The sequence below is a fragment of the Uloborus diversus genome, chromosome 1, assembly GCF_026930045.1.
Source record: "Uloborus diversus isolate 005 chromosome 1, Udiv.v.3.1, whole genome shotgun sequence".
Lineage (NCBI taxonomy): Eukaryota > Metazoa > Arthropoda > Arachnida > Araneae > Uloboridae > Uloborus > Uloborus diversus.
Window position 1 is genome coordinate 149,751,888 of NC_072731.1, and position 17,124 is coordinate 149,769,011.

Consider the following 17,124-nt stretch of genomic DNA (forward strand, 5'->3'; position numbering starts at 1 on the left):
ATATTTAGATGAATTTCGCGGGTCAGAACACACATTTGTTAACAAATATGAACTGACAGCAGGTGAAAAATTTAAATCATTGAGCTTTTTCTCCTTATCTTCCGACTGTGAAATCGCTACTAATCACGCGTATAAAGGCTTAGAATTGCATTTAAAATTTACTTAACAAGAATATAGCTCCTACTGTATATAAGTTGGAAGTTCCAAATAAATATCAAAGGCAGAAAACTTTGTTCTTTCAATTAGGGCCAACATTTTTAACGTATGGGTAAATTTTTACTACCATAATTGTGAAAAACGTTAAATCGGTTTTTAATTAATATCTCCGGTAATTAAAGTTCTACAAAAACGAGGCCAAGCTAATAACACTTTTGATCAAGTCACCTTTTGAACGAAAAATGAACTATCAAAATCGGTTCATCTATTTAGGAGCAACGATGGCACAAAAAGACACACTGGTACACACTTTTAAAACTTATTTCCCCTTCCTTTTTGCAACGGGGGGGGGGGGGGGTACAAATTGGCTTCTGAAATGATACCTTATAATTTAAATATGGAATAAAACCTAATTTAGACGGAATTTAAGAGTCTTTTATTCAAATATTTCAAATTTTTTAGAATAGAAACGATCCGTTTAAGATCCGTCAAAAAAGTAACGGATAAGGATACAGATCTTTATTTTCCCTCGGATATCCACGGATACGGATATCCGGAACATCACTAGAAGAGAATAACAATAATATTTTTTCAATAAATATCTTTTTTCCTTCAAACAAACACCTTATTTTGATCGAGTAGCAAGTCTAAATGCATTATATGACAAAAAATCGCATAAAATAATTTTGTCCGGTTTTTTGATACAGATATATTATGAGCGTCCTCAAAAAGAAAACGAACTACACCTCTTCAAGGTGCAGCGGTGCTACTTTTCAGCACAATATGCCACTTTAATGGACTACGTTGATTGGCATGTCTTACTTTTTATTTTTCTCTCCGTCCGATTTCTTTTTTCTCTGACTTTAGGTTACGCGATTATTTCAGCTCGCGATTGTATATCTGAATCCTAGTTTCTATTTGTTCTTTTCTTTTATTTTTATTGCTAGACTGAACAGTACTTGACTACATATAACTTGATTTTAAGGATTTTTCCCATTTTTGATTCAACTATTTAGTAAAAATCTTCATCAAATGATCCCAGTTGAAGAGATCTGCACTCCCACAGCTTACTTCGTATTTGAACATTCGAAGAATATCTTCGCGAATAGGTGAATAGCGATTTCAACACTCAAAATATTTTCTAAGGAGTAATTTAATCCAAATAAAAGTTTCAGAAAATTAAAAAGATTGGTTCGATAATGAGCCTTAGATCATCAGAATGGCATTTTTCTCTTATTTTTGCAACTTTTTTTGAGCGAAGAGGGGGAGAAGGAAACAACAATTCCAGCAACTACGTGTGGTAAGTAAAGCGTCGGCGTAAAAAAAAAAAAAAAAAAAGTGAAAGCGCCAGAATAAATAAACGAAGAGCGGAGGCACGAGAAGCCGGAAGCGGATGAGGGAATCGCACAAAGAGGCGTTTTTCAACTTCTAGTTCAGTCTGTTGCATCATCGTGACGCAATGTCGCTTCCAGGCAACGTATCGAAAATGCAATCTCTGAAAATCCTCGAAATGATGCCTGCAGAATGCCAAAAGATGATGCCGAAATATTTACGGGCATCAAGTATAATGACTGAGCGTCTGAGGAACGATTGGCGTGATTTTTGAGGAATGTTGCTGTAAAATAATGGGACGGTTTCAAAACTTATGGAGCTTAACCTTCATGGCAATATTTTTGGAAAGTAAGAGCACTTTTGTATTTTTCGTTTTTGCATGATCAGCTTGTTGCGCAATTTAGGAAGGACGTTAATGAGCGAATTCTTTTCGAATTCACTTGTTTCTAAGCTTTTTTTTTCTTTTTTTTTTCAATTATTGCAGAAACTTTTTTAGAAAATGATATATTTTGTTTTTCACCACATTGTAAAATCGCAACCCTTTATCCTGTTTTCACAAACAAAGCATATTTGCAGCTAAAAACAGTTTAGCGACTTTTAAAAATTTCTTAATGGGGTTGCTTCCGAAATTTTAAAAGCATTTTTTCTGAAAGAGCATGCTACAATTTTTTTTGGATAAAACCATTTTTTAAATATTGTGACAAAACTGAATGCTTTTTAGCATTTTTTTTAAAAAAATTGTTGTGCAGATTGAAATTCATTTTTTACACTTCTGCTCATGACATCACAAGTGATGAAATGCCATTCACTGATGCCATTAGCGCACAGCACAAATTATCATAACCTGGTTGACAGCAAAGCGTTAATTTTTAGCGCGGCAATGCAACTGCGCACCCAAGTTCATCACTTGTGATGTCGTAAAGATCATGCCTTATTACCAAAATCGTACATTTAAAAAAATTAAATAAAACAAAAAACAGTTGGGAAAATAAAAGCTCTTTTTTTTTTTTTTTTTTTTTTGAGTCCATGTTCATGTTTTTTTTACTTTTTTTATTTATTTATTTTTATTCTATCCATTTCAGTGACTAAAAATCGTACTTTTGACTTAGGAAACAAACCCGTTTTTTTCTTTTTAAAAGATTGAAATACATAAGAAACACACTACAATTACACTTTGGGTTATACAGGAAACGTGATTGAAAAAAAATGCTACTAATAACTGGTAAAACTAGAACTGGTTTATATTTTTGCAGATAAATTCGTGTGAAGCCATATTTTTGCAAACTAGTAATTTTATTGGTAGCTTTTATTTCTTTCAATAAGTGAATCAAGACTCCAAAAAGACCAAAACTTGTGCATTTTAACAACTTTAATTAAGAAACTGAATGCTATGCTTTGCTTAATTTTCTTTTTTTTTTTTTTTTGTATTGTTAAAATAAATTAAAATGCAAATTATAATCTTCCCAGTAATACCCGAACGGGGCAACTTGCCCCATGCAAAGTGGACCAACGAGCTCCAATTATCTTTCTTTTTTCCTTTCTCGCATGTAAGAAATTGTTTTCATTATTGTAATAAGCACGTAGGTGCAATAATGAGTTGGAACAATTACCTTTCTGGTTATTTTTTGTCAAAATGGGAATTAGTTTATTAGAAAATAAGAAAGCTATTATTTGTAGGAGGTGAAATTTATACTCCTTAGCGAAATTCAAAAGTTCCAGCAGGTTCTTCGATGAACGCTGCTTTTCAGTGATGTTTTTGTGAGAGGAGGGAGTTGGAACGAACGTACTTCACTGTGTAATAGGCATTTTTAAAAATATAGCGACTTGATCTTTTGTTCAACTAGTCCCAGGCTACCCTATCATACTTATGCTCATTTCAGTTTCATGTTAGGAAATGTGACGTAATACACACGTATTCATATTAATTAATTTTCTACATGTATCCACTTAAAAAAATAATGCATAAAAATGGTTTTAGCTAAAAAAAAAAAAAAATAAATAAATAAAAAGATTATGCTGTCATCATCAGAAGTATTTTTTTGTATTTACAATCATGGCATTTACCTTTTTATTAATTTATACAGAGGAACAGCTTCATTTGTTGTTAGAGTGAGCTTCAATTTTAAAAAACAGAAATACCTCTTTTTTTCTTGTGTTTTTAAAAACACAATTCAGTATCATGATATTTAAACATCGATTCAAATTTTTGCTTCAAAGAAGAAAAAAAAAGTCACCATATTAGTCGTTAACCGCAACTTAAAGAAAGTTTTAAACCGACTGCAAAAGAGCGGCGGTTATCACTTATCAGCTCATACCGTATGTATGTTTTGTTTGTTTGTTAGGTCATAATGCTTCGCTGGGTGAACCGGTTTTGATTAGTTTATTTTAAGTGGATAGGAGATGGTCTAACGTAGGTCCCATACTTTTAATTGACTCTATTTGTTTCTTAAAAACAGTTATTGGCAAAAAGACGGTAAACTTCACGTAATTTCCCTATTAAATGAGTAAATATAAAACCCACGCTGTGCTTTTAATTTCAGCATGAACCTCTCCCTTTGTAAAATATTTGTCAGAAACAAAATAAGAATTCGGAAAGCAATAAAAACTACCGATATGGATAAAGTAGTACTAAAAAAATAATGAAATCGAGATGAGTAAATAGAATTTAGAAATAAAGCAGTATGGTGAAGAGAAAATCCGTTCATGCGTTTTGCAAACGGAATGAAATGGTAGATAAAAATTCTTTGCAATCTAAAAGAGGTATAATTGCTAATAATTATCAACAAATGAAAAAATATTGATAATAAGTTTTTTTCAATCATATAGGTAAATATCAAAGATGAAATTGGAAATTGTATGCATTTGCAAAAGTTACTTCATTGCAACCTACAGTCACAACCAAGATCAAAATTCTACCTATTTCTACTTTTAAAAGAACACCTAAACTTTTAAATATTTCAAAACCTAATACATTTTCTTTGATAAACCTTCAAGGTTTTTCAAAAATATTACTACAGCACCTAATAACACCAGGAGGCTCTGCCCCCTGCTCACTACCGCTCACCAACCCCTGAAGATTTCTTCACAATCTTATTTGACTCCCAAAGATTTGAATCGCCAATTAAAAAGGAACAGATTAAAAACGCAATATGAGCTCCCTTTTGGATCAAAAAGCATCCCTTCCTCGGGTTTCAAAATAACTTGTATACCAACTTGCAGAGCCGTAAAGGCTAAGGGGCTCCTGAGCATTGCAAAACTGCAGTTTTGTACGTTTGAAAACTCCCTTTCATATTTATGGTCTTTAGTAATATATTTTGCTCTTTTGCTCGGGGCTTGACTTGAGTTGAGCCAAAGATTTTCCGTTTAAATCGAAACCCTTAAAAGTTTCATAATAAGAAAGATGAAACAGGCGAATCGAAAAGACGTAACTATGGCACCGCCAAATAAAACATCAATAATTTTAATGGAGACGAGATTATTCGAATTTAAGTTTTTAACGGCTTGTATTTTTTTTTCCTTTTGGAGATAAAAGCTAAGTTTTTCGACCATAGGTCGAGTTAGACCTGGAGTAAAAAAAGCCGCTCTTTCCAGTGGTGTCAAAAGGAAAATTGAGGGACAATTCCTTCGCTTTTTACTGCTAGATTTAATGAAGAAAGTAGTGCCTAAGTTTTAGCTAAGCCTAAAAAAGTTCGAGCTAAAAACGCAAACAACGCCTGTCGTATTTAAGTTAGAGCATTGAAACGATTTGCGTAGAACGCGGAAAATTCTACCCTTTCCAATGATATATAATATTAATATATGCAAGTTCTTTTTCACCCCTTTAATAGACAATTTATGCGGAATTTAAGCATAAAAAATTAATTACTAAAAAACTGATTCGAACTTTAAAAAACAAAACCCCAGGGGCAAACCACCGAGACTCGAAGTAATTTTGTACAAAATTTCAAGACTGTTGGCGCTATGGGGTGTCTTGGACGCACGCACGCCACAGACCTCCTTTCAAAATTTTCTTTGACCTTACTTTTTTTTAATATAAAGAGATTTATATAAGAATGCGAAGGACTTTGATTATAAATGTAAAAGTGCTTTTAATTGTATTGAAAATTTATTTCCGTAACTCATACGTATTATTATTTCATGAACTGTTAGCTACAATTGAAATACTTGCACTTTCCTCAATGTTTCGTTTTAAAAATCTTCTTACACATAATTATTTTACTTCTAAGCAAGAATGCTTTCTACCGGGAAATCAGAGTTGTTTTATGAAAACTTATCTACAAAGGTATTGGCCCCCATACAGTTATTAGGCCATTTTATCTTAGATGCTTAATTACTAGCAACCCTGAGGTCAAAAGCTTGGTTAAAATAATTAAACAAATAAATAAAATTGAAATTGCAATAAATAAATAAAATTCATGGAATTGACATCGGTTAAAACTACGTTCCGGTTAAAAGAGTTTCGGATGAATAAGGATCTACAATATTTTAAACTTTAAAATTTTCAAAATTTTATACATTAATTATCAAATTACTACAAATCTCTTCTTACCCTGCAATCTTCTTTTTCATCCTTAGAAAGTTACTTTAACTATGGAATAAATCACTTTTGTGGTCTTCATCGTTTTTGTAAATGTCACTTCTCCGAACTGAATTTCGCACCCCTATAAATGCCAAGGTGTATATTTACGTCTTGAAAACATAACATATAGTTCGTATTTCTGAGTATATAAAATGTTTTACTAAGATGGTTTTAAAAAATCTATTTAGGTTGTACATGGATTTCTTGCTGCCATCCAAATTCTAAAAAACTCCATGCATGTTTGAACATTTATTTGGAAAAAGGCTTTCCTCATATTGAAACTGCAGTTCAAGGGCAACATTCCAGAACAAGATGGGGAAGAAGAAATCTAGAAGGCCCTGCTCTGCAGGAAATTTGCCTGTGAGCATTTATTTATTTACTTCTATTTTAAAGTTAGAAAAAAAAATCCCTCGCATTCACTCTAAAGATTATTTTAAGTGAACAGAAGCATTTTTCGGGGTAAAATTAGATTTGTAAATCAATTTTAGGTGTCATTATTATGCCATTGTTCAGGAAGCAATCGAAACCGAATATTTGAATGGGCTTGTATCTTATAGTTTCTATGGTAGCTCTTTTAACACACGAAAAAAAAGTTTTAGTGTATTAAAAACATGTTGAAATCCCGTATCCGAAAATTTGTCTTTTATTTTATCTAAAATCCTGACCGCGAAATAAAGGGATGCTCTCCCCGCCCCCTCCCCCCCAATACGCTTGAAGTTTTGGTAACTGATTTCATTGCGTTTTTGACACTAATTCAGAAAAATGTATTCGGACGTAAATATTTTCCCCATAAAATCAAGATTAGTCAGGAATCAAAATTTTCAAAACAAATCGAGAAACTGTGATTTAAAAGTAACTTATTATTATTGTTATTTTTTTAAGATGAAAATGTTATTCTTTTTTTTTTTTTTTAAATCTTATAATTTATTTTTCTTGCAATACTCTTGCACTGAAAGAACTAGTCACCAAAGCATTTTTTTTTTTTTTTAGTCTTCCGGGAAACTTGGCACTCACGATTTTTCTGACCTTGTTTATAGCTATTTGAAGTCAAAACATAATAATCGAAAAACTATTTAAAATTTGCAATTAACCTGGTTCAAAGTGTCCTGACACTTAAGTGTCTTCGAACCATGTGATAATTAATGCAAAGCAAGTTATTTAAATGAAGTAATGCCATTTTTAATCCAAAAAGTAAAATATCTAAATGCTTAAAGAACTCCTGGTTTTATTTCATAGCATCACAATAGTTATGTAGTTAAATATATGTATTATAATATCGCGATTCAGAACGATAGATTTCAATGATTCAAATCGATATTCAAGAGTAGTTTCCAAACTCATTTTAGAATGGTTATGTTTAGGCTCGTCCAGAAATGATGTCACGCTTTAAGGGGGAAGAGTTCTTGAAAACGTGACAGTTAGGGACAGGCGAGAAGGAAGAGGTAAAGAAAAAGTGTGACATGACACATTATGGTTGAAATAAAAACATTATTTATAACAATACGTTCACATATTATTATATCGTGATAAGTGACAAAAGGAAAGGAAAAGCTAAGGTGAAGTGTGATACTTTGTGCCTAAAGGATAGGAGGAAGGTAAAATATATGGGAGCCGATGGGTTCCGATGTTGACATAAAAAGGCTTTGACATCGATGCTGGACTCCAATTAATAATCATAACGAAGTTTTAATCAATATTTAGAGCTATGTACAAAACACGGCATTTCTTAGATTGCACATATTTACATGGTACTCTTTAGCGAAGTTATTCCGGCGAGGCTTTCCCGCACCCATTCTTATTCTCTCTGCTCCTCGCTTCTCGCTTGCCACGCGGACTCATGGGATATGGTTGTTTATGGAGCCCCCGGTCTGGGCTCCTACAAATATGCATAAAAATGTGACATTATTTATGGACAGCCTCTTATAGTGACTGCTGTGGACAGGGCTCCAACTTCTTTTGTGTAATTATCAGCAGAAAACGAATTTTTGACATTGCCAGCAGAGGGCAACATTAGACCAGTTCTTTTGAAAAATTGAGGCAGTACACTCAAGTTGGACCTTCAATTCGTTTTCTTCCTACAACTTCATTAATACTTAAAGTAATTTAACTTGACCGATGACAAAACATGGCTTCTTTAGTTGCCCAATAATCGCATAGCCGTTAACTTCATTTGAAATAGTTTATGAATAACAGCTTTGAGTTCAATTTAAAGCGAGGGAAATGATGTTTTTAGAAAAACGCTGCCGGATAGGATCCCTCCACTTTTTGAAAACAATTTCGTCTCCAGTATTAAAAATGAAACAAAATTACGGAATTTATTTATTTATTTATATTTATACATCGAATCGCATAACATTGTTTCTTTATTTTCTCACCATCTCTTACAAAGGGGTTTTTAATCCCAGCCGTAGTCTTTTCACTATGATTATCAAAACTGTACGAGAACATACTAATCTACTATATTAATATAATGTGTGCTCAATTTAATAACATAATTATGTGTTTTGTTTATTTTGTTTTATTTTTATTGAGCAATCACGATTGCTTTTTGTTCTCATTTGACTGTCCTTGACGTTACGCTGGTTTTATTTTCCCCCGTCTCCCTCTGCAGCACCACCGTCGAACGGCCCTTCCCGATGCTGCACCTCTAACGAAAACAGTCTCCAGGTTGCGTCCATGTCCAACATACACACGCATACATACACACACCTGCACACACACAACATTCATGCCTGCACACAAACACCCACGCATACATACACACACTCATGCCTGCATACAGACACACACGCATACATACACATACCTATACACACACACATACCCACACTCATGCCTCGACACAAACACACGCCTACATACACACACACACACACTCGTGATTGCGAAAAACAAAATTTAAATTCAAAAAGTCATACTTCAAATTAAGTTCATCTTTATTTATTTATTTATTTGTTTATTTATTTTTTTTTTTTGAAATATGCGGTCGGATATGCAAAGAAAACTTAAAAGGGGCAGAGGTTCCCAAATTATACTTCTGACTGAACAGGAGTTAGGAAAAACAAACGCTTTGGATAACAAAGCTTTACCAACTGTTCTCAAAACGCATTATCAGTTAAACCCTTTTGTCTACTACATGCTAGTACGTGTATTAATTCTCACTTGATGATGATTCTTCAATATTTCGCATCAAAAATTTCGTAGAGCACAAAATAACAAACATTCAAAGAAAACTCACAAATAACTGACTCGAACATTGAGAAGAGGTAAAATGGAGGGACTGGTGACTTTCAATCGTGAAACAAAGATCCTAAGTCACGTGTTATATTTTAAAGCAAAGCATTGTAAGAAATCGGGGTTTTATTTCACTAGTTTCAAACTAGAAATTTCAGCCATTCGTCGTTGTTGAGTCACATGACTTGGCGTCTTCGCCTCAGATGTTGCAAAACCAATCACTGAACGTTCTCCGTCCATTTACTGATTCCTGCTTCAACGACTCGAACTGAGCAATGGCGATCACACAAGTTTTTGCCTTAAGACATCCACCGATAGTATGTTCTACGAATTTGGCAAAATAAACCGGAGGTTCTGTGGGGAGTAGGGTCTGACAGTTTGCGAACTTCTTCAAATAAAAAAATATGAAGTGCCGCAAAGTTAATTCAAAATTACCCTAAAGAGGTTTAACGTTGCTTTAAAGAACTGTATCGGAAGTATGAAATGCAAGAAGGATAAATTATCAAAATCAAAAACACACCACCGTCGCAGACTTGTGAAGTAGATGTAATGTTAAGAGTTTTAAAAGGTCAAATTTAGAGCAAGTTTCCTGCTGGTCAGATAGTTCATTTAAGTACAAATCTTCGTTTGTATTTAAAGTATATTCATATAATATTTTATTACTTGTAGCAAAATATTAGTGCTGAAGATAAAATTCTAAATTTTCTGTACTCTACATGACTAGTAGTCCAAAATAAATAAACTTTGAACTTAGAATTAATGTTGCTTTTAAATTTTTTGTTGACACATTTTAATTGCCATGTTTTCAGGCATATGTCTAGCCTGTATGATTGTTACAAGGAAGTATTAATTGAATGTGACACATTATGGCAGATGAACAGATTTTCAAGGATGGTTGAAGTTTTAAATGCTACTTACATCCATCTTTGTGAAAATACAACGAAAAATTTAAGAGGTAGGTGAGAAATTAATTTGTGCCCGGTATGTTTGCATTTTGAACTGTATTCCATTATTAATATTTTATTATTTTACCAAATTAATGTATGAATAAAATAAATACAGCATTAGATGTAATTAAAGTAACTGTTATTTAAAATAAATGATGCATTCAAACTATAAAGCATTATTCTGGCTAACATAATTATTACGTTTAAAGAAAAAAATGCATATGTACCAGAAAGAAAAAGAAAGACTATTAGAATCAACCATTAGGGGAACAGCGCTATAGGCTAACCTGAAAATGTTTCTGCTTAAATATGAACAAAATAGGTAAAAATAAGTATTGATTCCAGGAAGGATGTAATTAAAGGAATATTTTAGTAAGTTATTGGCAGAACTAATTTGTTTTTTAATTTAAAATACTACAACAAATCATTTCAGTCTACCTTTTCGTCTAACTTTATGAGTAAATCAAAAACTAAGCTACTCAAAATGTTTCATTCAGTTGAAGTTAAACATTTTGAAGTTTATAATTCTAGGCAAATATTTATGAATTTACATTGCAACCGTTACCGCTGTTATAATGTATCTAACTCAGAAATGTATGACAGCAATAATATGTGACAGCGACACGTGTTTGTATGCCGTTTGCTTGTACAACACCAGTCTTGTGGGTGGGGGTGGGGGGAGGTTTCTGGCGTTTTCTTTACTAATAATAAAGCTGAAAGTCTCTCTGTCCTGAGGATGTCTGGATGTCTGGATTTCTGTGACGCGCATAGCGCCTGACCGTTCTGCCGATTTTCATGGAATTTGTCACAAAGTTAGTTTGTAGCATGGGGGTGTGCACCTCGAAGCGATTTTTCGAAAATTAGATTTGGTTCTTTTTCTATTCCAATTTTAAGAACAAAAATATCATAAGATGGACGAGTAAATTACGAAATTATCATAACGTGGAACCGTAACATGGGCACAAGCCAATTGGCGAGATACGAAATTATCATAACGTCGAACCGTAACATGGGTACAAGCCAATTGGCGAGAAAATTCACCGTACATTATTTGTAAATATACAGGCGAACCAAAAGATATTTTAATTTTTTCTATTACGGGCAAAGCCGTGCGGGTATCACTATTCTAGAATATAATCGGAGTGATATTTTTCCCTGAAGTTCCGCCACACAAAAGTACTTTTGTCTGCTGAATTTAAATTTCAAACCCTTCATTAGCGAAGGATAACGGTAAATGCCTGAATTGGAGTCAAAATGCTCATAAATCTTGCTTACTTTATTTACTTTATTTTACTCCTTAAACATTATGTGCAAAGGCTTTAGAGCCCAGGAAAGGCGTGTTTTCTTCATTGCCCTCAGTAAGTTTCGTTTTTTTTTACAGAAAGATGCCCGGAAACTTTTCTTCCACCATCCGTCTTTGGGTGGTTCTTTTCAAAACAGCAACTCATATCTTTTTGAACGAATTGGATTAGCCTTGCAACACATCTTTTTCCATTTTATGAACATATTTTCAATTATGTTGTCAGACCATGGAGTTGTAATACTTTTCCTATCACAAAGCTCTTTTCGTTTTGTAAACAAATAAAATGGACATCCAAATTTAGTTATATGTTGTCAACAACTGATTTGGAAACACCTGAAATATGTTCTCTTCCTTTGGGAGTGATATGCAAGGAATAGAATCGTTTTTATATTGGATTTTTTCTGCAAAGAAAGAGTTGAACCTCGACACATAATTGTTGAACTCAAAATTTTCTGGAAAAAAAACATTAATTGCAAAAAAAGCCTTTTATTGGTTGTCTGTACGCGTGGGAACCTCTTGTGAAGATAGGATTTAGAACCCACAGAACGGTGGGGTAGAAATTTCGTTATTAAGTAATTCGTAAAATGTACGAGTTTTAGTACTGAAATCAAAATTATAATTGCTTTTAAAAATAGCGAACTCGGAACTAAAAATAAATATTAATTTTATGAAATAAAATTTGTTTACACACTAAAGTTTTGGATCAGTTGAATCACATGTAATCACGTAAAATGTGAAATCAAGAGTATCCACCCTAATTTGGCAACCCACTGTAGACCTAGAATCATTACTCTTGACTACGTCAGTTGAAAGTTGAACATGTGTATAAGAGAACCATATCTTCTTCCACTTGATATGCTTCTGTCTAAATCATATCCAGTGTCTCTTTCTTTTAATGCCTAGATGAGTTGAAGCAGTAAACGCCAACAATAATATTTTCTTAAAATAATTTTTGCCCGCTCCACAAATCTCATAAGCATTAGTTTTTAAATAAAAAGTACAGGATCCCTATAGCCTTCAGAACTACTTTTCATGCTTTTAACAGTGTTGCCAGATGGTCAAATCCAGATGTCCCCAATTCCCTTCCTACTTTTCCCCAAAAAGCGATGTTTTCTATCAAAATTCCCCAAATTCAAAAATTATTTTTCCACTAATATTTTCATAAAATGAATCGACTTCCTTTAATATTTTTGTCTCCTGAATTTTTTTCCCCCAAATAGCCAAATTTTCTTATGAAATTCCCCAACTTTTTTTTTTTCTTCCCATTTTCACTTTTTTTTTTGTCTTCTTTATCTTTATCTTCTTTACTAATAATAAAGCTGAAAGTATCTCTGTCTGTCAGGATCTCTGTGACGTGCATAGCGCCTAGACCGTTACGCCGATTTTCATGAAATTTGGCACAAATTAGTTTGTAGCATAGGGGTGTGTACCTCAAAGCGATTTTTCGAAAATTCGATTTTGTTCTTTTTCTATTTTAATTCTAAGATCATTTTCCCGAGCAAAATTATCATAAGATGGACGAGTAAACTACCAAGCTATCATAACGTGAGAACCGTAACGTGGGCAAGCCAATTGGCGAGAAATTCATCATGCATTATTTGTAAATATACAGGGGAGCCAAAACACCTTTTAATTTTTTTACTGCGGGCAAAGCCGTGCAGGTGCCACTAGTCATAAATACAAGCGTCTGACCGAAAGATAAGAAACAGCTAAATGTTTTTTTTTCTACTTGCATTTACTACACGGCTTCAGTATGTACATTTAAACTGATTTTTGTGTATAATTATACAAGAGCATTCTCCATCACACTTATTTTTACCTGTTTCACGTAGCAACTAGTTACTCACGCAGAACATTAATGCGAATTCCGTAACATAATATTCCACATAATGGGAAATGCGAATTTCATAAAGTTGATCAAAGCTAAACCAACGCTGTTTGATACAATGTAACTACTGCTTCTTGTCCTCAATTTCAATACGAAAAAAAATTCCCCCCCCCCCCCCCAAGGTTTTTTCTTTCTCCAGGTTTTCCCCAAGAAAAAAAAATTCCAAAAAGAATTCCCCTCAAAACTCATTTTCCCAAACTTTCCCCAGAGATCACCAGATTTCCCCAAAATGGGGAAATTTCCCCCAATCTGGCAACACTGGCTTTTAAAAGTCTTAATTTTGTCTTACGTGTAGAAATTCTCATGAAATTGAAAACAAGTGCAAAAGTTCAGCTCCGGTGAGCTTCCACGTAAACGAAGTCCTGCTCTTAAAATTTATACTTTTTGTCATACGCTCAATAAATACATCAGCGACATATCTCGTGATGCGTTTTAAATAGCCATCAGTGCACTAATTATTTGTTATTCATTAATTGGTATTATTAGTGTAATTTGTATGTCAGGGGAGAATGTATTACTTGCTTTCTGAGCCATGTGGGTATCTGTACTTCAGCATTAAACTAAGTATTGATTAATTAATTTGTTGATTATATTTTTTTCTCCAGATCTTCTCTTTTTAAGCGGTTGTCTTAATGATGCAAAAGACCAGATCAGCGCTTGCTCCAAGGAAGGGTTCAACTGGTTCATGACCTGGAGGCAAGTATTGAGACTACAAGTTTCTCCACAAGAGAAGTGTCTCGATTTGGACAGGTATAGGACTTGCGTAGGAAAACTCTTGCCGGATATTGTCTGCAGCGAAGAAGCTACTCGTGTTTATGGTGCTTTCATGGACGTATGGCTGCGACACTGGTGTAACAAGAACGCCACTTCAACAGAAAATTTGGCATATTTGTACTTGCCTGTTTATTTTTTCAATGGAGATAAAAATGTTTCAACTTTGGAGAGTGAACACGAAAATACACCAATATTGGAAGTTTAAACTATTGGTATTTTTCCATTATAGGTACTAAACTCGTTTTATGGCTCTTGGCTACTTGTTTAAGCTCAAAATTGACAAGAAGAGAAAAATGTTTACATAGTTCCAATTTTTGTTCCTTATGTTTTAATTTTACGTTTTAAAGTTACTTTTTTTGCTTACTAATAACTTAATACATTTACTTGGCGGATTACTTTAATTTTCAATGATGAATTTATTTTAGTGGGATGTTCGCGCTATTTACTAGTTTGTTTTTCTATGTTTCGTGAATTATTTAACATTTTTATTTAGCAGATGTTTTTCCTTTTTAATGGCTCGTTCTTTCGGCCTTTTTAATGGCATTCCTCTAATTAATTAAATTATTTATCAAATTATTTCTCACTTTAACGGAACTTTCAAACTTGTTTTGTTACACAGTCCATTAAAAAGACCGAATCATCAATGGTATCGCAAAACAAGTAGTTTCTACTCAACTTTCCTCCAACTTGGTGCCAATAAGTAAAAAAAAAAAGCAACTCGCCAAGAATAAGAATGCGCCATGGACCATGTCTACAATGTTAAAAATATAAAACAATTTCAAACATGTCTGCTAAACGCATAAAATTTCCAATCAATTTTCTCTTCTACATGCATTTCAAAGAAGGCAAAAGAGACAAATGTAAAAGAAATAGCTTGTCTTGTCTTTCTAACGTTTATGGTCATCAATATTTTAAATATATGTTAAGTTATTCTTAGACAGTTCTGTTGTGATTACATAAGTGAGACAAAAGTAATAGTATTTATTAAATGTAATTTCACTGTATATTAAAATATTTTCATCACTTGTAGTTTTTTTATACTGTTGAAATGACTTGATCAAAGTCAATTCATATTTAAGTAAAAGTTACAGCAATCGTCTACCATTCACAAAAGCAGCAAAATATTTTCATTCTTGTCCAACATAAAAATAATTTTTCATCCACTTCTTCCTAATGAATGAAACGAAGTAAAAGTTGGAAAATGGTTTTAAAGGAAGCTCGAAAAAAAAAATGATTTAAAGCAAAACTTTACTTGCTTTCCGATAAACTAGCTTCAATTTTCTTGAATGTTGATCTCACGCGTCGTTTAGTTCCTTATTCCATACTTTCTTCGTCAGAAATTCAAAATAGTTAGTTTAAACAAGAAGTTCTGTCTAGAACTAGACGAGCCTACTTTCCCGTATACCCATACTACTTTCTGGTACCTGATCAATATTCTCAAAAATAGCTAAAGTCGCAAATTTTTTCAAATATATTTTTAAAATACTTTAAGCTGATTTCTAGGAATAAAATATTCCTCACTCATCTAAAAAAATTAGATGCGCAAAAAAAAAAATAAATAAATAAATAAATAAATAAATGAATAAAAAAATAAAAATAAAAATAAAAAACGAAAAAATAAAATAGCAGCAACTTTTAAACAAAGCAGCTAATCCACTTTTTTCCATTAAAAAAAAACTTTAACAGCTTTCAAAACGAAAAAATAATAATTAAAATTAATAACCTCATTAAAATAAATACAGATTAAAAAAATCGTCTTTTTCCCCTGTTGCCAAAAACATTTTTTAAATGAATTAATGCACTTACCCAAAAAAAAAAAAAAAAAAAACCAATAACCTGTCAACTTAAAGAAATAATTTTTCATTGTCAAAAAAAAAAAAAAAAAATCGTCTGCGCATATCTTTATGTAGAAACATAAATGACTTCGAGTTTATTTGCCAAAAACTGAGTACATAAATTGAAACTTTAGCGTAAAAATAAAAACAAATCATATCAACAATAATTATTTCACAGTTAAAACCATAGCTGCGGAGTCGGAGTCGAAGTCAATCTCATTTTGAGATAAAGGAGTCGGAGTCGAATATTTAAGAATCGGAGTCAGTCATTTGTCCTCCGTGTATAAATTTTTGCCAAAGCTACGAAGTCAGAGTCGAAGTCGGGGAGTCGGAGTCCGATTACTTGTCGGGCACAGGAGTCGGAGTCGGAGTCAAGTGCCCCTAAATTCTCGGAGTCTAACTCTGGAGTTTGACGTCAAGAGTTATTTCCAACAAAATTTGTTTGAAGTAAATCCGCCTTCAAGTACAGAATCTACATTGACTTTCAGTTTCCCCGTAGGCGCTATTGATAAGGGATTTGAACTGTTCATAATTGAACGGAAAATTGTTCAAATTAAAAAGATATTTTATATACAAGTTTTTCATCAAACGCTTTTTCCTACAAAGTTTGTTTGAAGTAATTTCGCCTCACAGTTCGGAATTGCCTTGAATTTCCCCGTAGGCGCTAATGTTAAGTTTTTTTGAACTGTTCAAAATTGAACAAAAAATAGTTCAAATCAAAAAGTGAAATGTAGGAATGAGGTGTCCTCGCCGACATCTTTCGAAAAAAAAAAGTTTGTTCGAATCGGAGTATTCACTCAAAAGTTATTAGGAGGGGGACTGATAGACAGACAGCCCGACTTACATTTTCCCTCATCTCAATACCCTCCTTTCCAATTTTTAATTTTTCGACATTTGTTTAATTATTTTTTTTATTTTTGACTTTTTTTTTGTAATATTTTCAAGATGCATTAAGCCTTTTTTCATGTTTTTTTTTTCTTCTTTCTCCGACTTTTACTGAGAAAGTAGGCCAAAAATGGTGTCTATTACACATTATGAATTTTGTAAAAACCATAGTTTTTACGAAGTGACAAGTT

At 32.9% G+C, this 17,124-nt stretch overlaps 1 protein-coding gene across 1 annotated transcript; it reads left to right on the forward strand.

Moving 5' to 3' along the window:
* The first annotated feature begins 1,621 nt into the window (after nucleotides 1-1,621).
* Nucleotides 1,622-15,236, forward strand: LOC129222092 (uncharacterized). Its single transcript, XM_054856533.1, has 4 exons — nucleotides 1,622-1,836; nucleotides 6,256-6,427; nucleotides 10,111-10,256; nucleotides 14,045-15,236. Exons 1-4 carry the CDS (start codon nucleotides 1,782-1,784, stop codon nucleotides 14,416-14,418), a joined length of 747 nt encoding a protein of 248 aa, XP_054712508.1. The 5' UTR covers nucleotides 1,622-1,781; the 3' UTR covers nucleotides 14,419-15,236.
* The last annotated feature ends 1,888 nt before the right edge of the window (nucleotides 15,237-17,124 follow it).

Coding starts and splice junctions, on each gene's coding strand:
- LOC129222092 (XM_054856533.1), top strand. CDS start 1,782: ATGGGACGGTTTCAAAACTTATGGAGCTTAACCTTCATGGCAATATTT. Junction 1,837..6,255: donor CATGGCAATATTTTTGGAAA/GTAAGAGCACTT, acceptor AAATCTATTTAG/GTTGTACATGGATTTCTTGC. Junction 6,428..10,110: donor GCTCTGCAGGAAATTTGCCT/GTGAGCATTTAT, acceptor CCATGTTTTCAG/GCATATGTCTAGCCTGTATG.